Genomic DNA, 6,214 nt, shown 5'->3' with positions numbered 1-6,214 from the left:
TTGAATTCTTTGGCTGCTCTCCTTCCTTCTTACATTTTTACTCTCACTCCTCCCAAAATTTTTGGTAAAGCTGAAACCTTTACGGTTTTGTGCTCGGTTCAGTTCTGAAATTTTTCGGTTTTTTTTCTTTTTGTTAATTTGTTTGGTCGGTTATGAAAATTTCTTACCATATATTTCGGATTCTGTTCCAACTTTTGTTATTTAAAAATTCCATAATTAGATTAGATGCATTGAAATAACACATTTTGAATCCAATATTATGGTAACAAAATATAAAGTACCTCTATTTTGGATGTATTTTCACTTTGAATTCGAAAAGTAAGTACATACATGTAATGTAAGGGATTTTGGTTTTGTATAATTTGGTCTAAATTTCGGTTTTGGTTTGATCTGGTTTTTGGAAAGTTTAAACCTTTTGATTTGTAGTCAAATTCACTCGGTTAAATGCACCTCTTATCTAAAATTTTGAATTGGTGATTAGTAGCTTACTTGCATAAGCAAAATCAGGGTCTTTGTTTGACTAATTATATTACCATTAATTCAAAACTTAGATTGACCAAAAAGAAAATGTTTTTTTCCCTCCTCCATTAGCTAACTAAACGATTATCGGTGGTGTATTCAACTTAACATTTTAAGTGAGGATTATTGATTTGAAATTTGAATAGAGTTTTAAAGATTTAAAATTTTTATGTGGAATTTGTTGTTATTAGATCAATGTTTTGTTAAAACTCTGTTAAAGTTTAGTGTTATTAGTTTGTGATTTGTAAAAAAAATATTATAAGTCTTAACAATTTTGGGTTATTTGATTCAGACTTTTATAAAATCATTAAAAGTTTTGTGTTATTCAGTTAAAACAAAAGAATCTAGGATTGTTAATGGGTTTAATTATTATGTTATTGGTTCATGATTTTAAACATTTTTTTACAAAATAAAGTCATGGAAAGTATCATAGAAATACAAAGATTGTTTGGAAGACTTTACAAGATTCTAGAAAACTAATCAACAAAACTCTCCAGCAATCTTTAACAATCTTTCACTTATTCACTTATTCACTTTTAATGATTTTGTTGAACTCTTCAAAAATCTTTATAAATTAGAATCTAATACCACCCCCTAATTGATTGGTGTAAAATTTACAAATCTTATGTTATTCAATAATGGATTTTAAAAAGTTTATTAAAATTCATTGTTATTGAACTGATGATTTATAAATCTACTTTAAAATCCAATGTTATTCAAAACAGTTTGTGGATTTGGATTTTAATGACTTTTAGGGATTCTGAAGGATTTCAGAGAATTTGTTTAGTTAAAAATACAGAAATCCAAATCGCATGGTTTTAGATGGGATTTGAAAGAATTTTACAAAAATTCATATCAACTTCCCTAAAATATATCAAAATTCCAAATTTCCTAAATCTCATCAAATTTTTTAAAATCATAGTTTCAATACACCCTGTTATTTATTTATTTATATAGTTTTGGATACAATACTTATTTTATTTTAATATTCTACACTCTTTCAATAATCCAGTGATATGATACCTAACTAAAATGCAATGTGAAAACATTTGTGGATATAAAATAGATATGGGCCGCAAATGGTTGCTTAAAATTGAAAAAATAGGTTGAACAAAATTGGGTTGAATAATATTCAACTCATTCATCTTCAAAATAATGGTTAAACAAGTTGAACATTTTTGTTGTATGATATTTTTTCAACTTTTTAAGTTTAATGGGCCTATTATTGAAAGCCTTAAGTTGAATAGTTTTTTCTAACATCTATAACCTTTTCAATGCAAATGGTGAAAATTGATTGAATAATTTGCACCCATGATATTACAGTAAAACATTGTGTTTTTTTTGTGTGTTTGTTTAATGGGCCTATTGAAAGCCCTAAGTTGATAAATGGGCCGACTAGACAAGTTCTCTCTCACTGTAAATTTCAAAATAATTAAGATTGGAGGGAGCGATTGTTTCTGAAATCTCTCCTCCACGACGAAGAAGAGATCCTTCGATTGTTTTGAGGAGGACTACTTAAAGTTAAACACTGTCTCTCTGCTTCTGCTATGGTCTCTAAAGAGAATTGCCGCAACGAGATCCGCGCGGCTATCCGACAACTTAGCGACCGCTGTTTATACTCCGCCGCAAAGTGGTTCGTTTCCTTAAAAAACCCTAATCTTATGCAATCTCGACTTCGCTACTCCAGTATCTTTGATTAAAAATTAAACTCTTCAGTATCTTTGTGGTTTTGCTCTGTTTTTTATTAACCCTGGGGAATTTTTAAGTGAACGGTTGCCAATTTTTTGTTAAGCAGAATCGATTCGAATTTCACTGTTGTTGCGAATTTGGTATTAGATACATTCCAATTCGGATTAATTTTGACCTACGAGTTTGTGGGTTTTGTGTTCTGATATGTTTGAGCTCGACCCTGATTGAAAAATGTGTATTTTATAATGTGAAATTCTGATTTCGGTTCATTCTCATTTGTGAATTATGAGTTAAAGTTTCAGTTTTTAGGTTTTTACATTGTTATGTTATGAACTATTAGATATCGGACATCTCCTTGGGTTTCACCATTGCAGGGCAGGAGAGCAGCTTGTGGGGATAGAGCAAGACCCTTCTAATTTTACACCTTCAAATACGAGGTTCCAGCGAGGAAGCTCGAGTATCCGTAGAAGGTTCAGCACCAATGAATCTATTTCAACACCTCAACCTTCCGTTGGCTTCTCTCAAGCAGCTACTCCTCTCCCGGAAGAAGATGAAACTATTGATGGTGACCTTTACCTTTTAGCAAAGTCCTACTTTGATTGCCGAGAGTACAGACGGGCTTCCCATGTGCTTCGTGATCAGAAGAGCAAGAAATCGGTGTTCTTGCGTTTCTATGCCCTTTATCTGGTATGTTCTGTGTCCTCAGTCTCTTTCTTCTGATTTAGCTAGAGCTTCTATATCTAAAATAGAATGATGACTTGTTAGAAGGTGGCTTCAATGGCTTCTTGAGGGTTTTTTTAGCCTTCCAAATATATGCAATATATGGCATTAGTACATACTTACAGGATTGAGCCTCTGATTCACAACTCTGTTAATAATCGCTGTTCTGTTTTATTGGCTTCTTGAGGGTATGCAACTGATTATAATAAAAATACGTAAATGAGTGAAGCTTAGTTTTCGTCCTGTTTAAAGACTATAATGTGTAAACGTTTATGGCAATTACTTATTGAGAGGGTTGTTTTATCCCAGCCTATTTACACCAAAACTGATAGTACTCTATGATAAGTCATTCACTTTGTTATCGTTTCAATGAAGGCTGGAGAAAAACGGAAAGAGGAAGAAATGATAGAACTTGAAGGCCCTTTGGGTAAGAGTGATGCCATAAACCGTGAACTGGTATCTTTGGAGAGGGACTTATCAGCTCTGAGGAGTACAGGAGCAATTGACTCTTTTGGATTATACTTGTATGGTGTGGTTCTTAAAGAAAAAGGAAATGAAACTCTTGCTATTGCAAGCCTCGTGGAATCTGTGAACAGCTATCCATGGAACTGGAGTGCCTGGTCAGAGCTGCAGTCTCTGTGTACTTCGATCGAAACCTTGGATAGGCTTAATCTAAACAACCACTGGATGAAAGATTTTTTTCTTGGCTATGCTTATCAAGAACTCAGAATGCACACTGAGTCTTTGGCGAAGTACGATTATCTGCAAGGTATTTTCAGCTTTAGCAATTACATCCAAGCTCAAACTGCAAAAGCTCAGTATAGTCTTAGGGAATTTGACCAGGTTGAAATCATGTTTGAAGAACTTCTGAGAAACGATCCCTATAGGGTGGAAGATATGGATTTGTATTCTAATGTTCTGTATGCAAAAGAAGCATGTGCTGCGCTGAGTTACCTTGCACACAAGGTGTTTTTGACTGATAAATACAGACCTGAGTCATGCTGCATTATTGGCAACTACTACAGTTTAAAAGGGCAGCATGAGAAAGCAGTTATGTACTTCCGGAGAGCTTTGAAACTGAACAAGAAGTATTTATCTGCGTGGACTCTTATGGGCCATGAATATGTTGAGATGAAGAACACTCCTGCTGCCATTGATGCATATCGACGAGCTGTTGATATAAACCCTTCTGATTATCGAGCTTGGTATGGGTTAGGACAAGCATATGAGATGATGGGGATGCCTTTCTATGCACTTCATTATTTTCGCAAATCTATATTCTTTCTTCCAAACGATTCTCGGTTGTGGATAGCTATGGCTAAATGTTATCAAACCGAACAGCTTTACATGCTTGAAGAGGCCATCAAGTGTTACAAAAGAGCTGTGAACTGTACCGACACGGAAGGAATAGCTCTTAATCAGCTGGCAAAGCTTCACCAGAAGCTTGGACGAAATGAAGAAGCTGCGTTTTACTTTGAGAAGGATTTAGAGAGAATGGATGCTGAAGGGTTAGAAGGACCAAACATGTTTGAGGCTTTGGTATTTCTTGCTACACATTTCAAAAATCACAAGAAATTTGAAGAAGCAGAAGTCTATTGCACCCGTCTTCTTGATTATAGTGGCCCTGTAAGTTTTCTGCTCTAGTTTTCTCCATGTGTTAACCACTTAGTATACAAGGATCTGAGTTGTCTCCTGATATACTTTACTACACTTTTAGTCTGACGAGATTGCATTAATGTTTTCAGGAAAAAGAAAAGGCAAAGAGCTTACTAAGAGGGATAAGAATGGCGCAAACCGGTTTTCCTTCGATGGATCTGGAGCATTTTCCTATTTAGCAGTATTGTACCCAATACTCAAAAGCTCTTTGAGAGAGAATGTCTCCCATCATGTACACTAGAAACCTCTGTACACCATAAATTATCAATGCATCAGTTATGTCACGGCAGATTCTGGCTGTTTGTAAGTTTGCAACCTAATTCCAGATTACAAATTTCATCAAGATGACTCACTTTCCGTTTTTCACTTTGTTTCATTGACACATTTAGAATTTGATCCTTCTTATGGAACATTGTTTTCGTACTTTCTAATTGTTGGTTCAGAATACGACTTTGTCCACTGCATTGTGAAAAGTCATGACATATTGAAGAAAGCAAGTGCTTATTACTCTCTCAGATGAGAGATTGTGGTTATAAAGTTAAAGCTGCCAAAAGAGCAATAGTTATTATCTGCTTAAAAAGTGACAATATAATAAGCCCACCAGCATTAACAGGTCTTCAGCTGGAGGATACATCAACAATGTGAAACTGACAAATGAGGTTTATATCACAGAAGATTCAATTCCATAAAACAATACGACGAAGCTGAGGGGGTGCAAGCAAAGGTCTTGGAAGATGATGATGCTTGTTTTTCAGTATTTAGGATCAGTGAAGAACTTGTTGATTCCAGGCATGATCTCAGGATGCTTGTTGCGAACAAACTTCCGAAGGAAATTTTCCTTATACTTCTCTCCCTCTGCAAAGTTATCCAAAATTCCAGCAGCCCTGTTCTCCTTTGTGCATCTGCAGACGACGATTCAACAAAACAAAACCCTTTATTAGAACACTCGATCCAGAAAAACAAACCCTAACGTACAAGTAACTTGAAAATAGCTTGAAGGTTGTTTTTGTTCCATTACAAAGAAGATGATCGATGACAGTAACATAAATCAAAATCCGAATTGGATCCAATCATTGTAAGTCTTAACGAATTCTTTAACGAATAATAAAAGTCTATGAATGATCTGCCAAAGTAATGAATTTTCCTATTCATAGAACTGAGGGCCAAGTACGCATTTCGATTATATATTATCTTTGATAAAACGACCTCGTTTACTAATAGCAAGAAGGTTGCTTTGTGCCCATCACAAAGAGATGATCACATAAATGTAATATAAATCAGAATTGCATTAGTTGTATCCAGACCAAAATCATAATAAGTCAGTGAATGATCTGCCAAGAACTAGGGATAAGTTTCCATTTCACAAATGCATTAATCTGGAGAAAACGACTTCGTTTTAGTATTACACCAATATCATCACATCACATCACATCACGGCTAAAAGAACATACAGTTGAAAGGGGAGTCTCAAGTAGGTAGCAGGGATTAAAACAAAAACAGAGGAGACAGGGAGATTAGAACAAACCTGACTTCAGGGTTTCCGGTGATGTTTCTGATCAGCGAAAACGCACAGATCCCAACGGCAACTCCGGTGGCAGCGAACAAAGGATACACCTACCCCCCCCCCCCC

The 6,214-nt window shown here is 35.1% G+C and overlaps 2 protein-coding genes across 2 annotated transcripts in view; one reads left to right on the top strand and one right to left on the bottom strand.

Moving 5' to 3' along the window:
• LOC104791026 (anaphase-promoting complex subunit 8-like) lies at positions 1,956 to 4,945 on the top strand. Its single transcript, XM_010516824.2, has 4 exons — positions 1,956 to 2,152; positions 2,583 to 2,895; positions 3,304 to 4,554; positions 4,674 to 4,945. Exons 1-4 carry the CDS (start codon positions 2,067 to 2,069, stop codon positions 4,761 to 4,763), a joined length of 1,740 nt encoding a protein of 579 aa, XP_010515126.1. The 5' UTR covers positions 1,956 to 2,066; the 3' UTR covers positions 4,764 to 4,945.
• LOC104791023 overlaps positions 5,069 to 6,214 on the bottom strand; it is a 1,530-nt gene continuing 384 nt past the window's right edge. The window contains exons 2-3 of the mRNA XM_010516823.1: positions 6,110 to 6,198; positions 5,069 to 5,486 (exon numbers count right to left, since the gene is read on the bottom strand). Of these exons, the coding sequence (XP_010515125.1) occupies positions 5,336 to 5,486; positions 6,110 to 6,198 (240 nt within the window). The 3' untranslated portion in view covers positions 5,069 to 5,335. The remainder of the gene's footprint in view (positions 5,487 to 6,109; positions 6,199 to 6,214) is intronic.

This window comes from Camelina sativa, chromosome 6 (genome assembly GCF_000633955.1).
Source record: "Camelina sativa cultivar DH55 chromosome 6, Cs, whole genome shotgun sequence".
In the NCBI taxonomy this organism is placed as follows: Eukaryota; Viridiplantae; Streptophyta; class Magnoliopsida; order Brassicales; family Brassicaceae; genus Camelina; species Camelina sativa.
The sequence above is the reverse complement of the archived record's forward strand: the minus strand, read 5'-3'. Positions and strand labels throughout refer to the sequence as shown.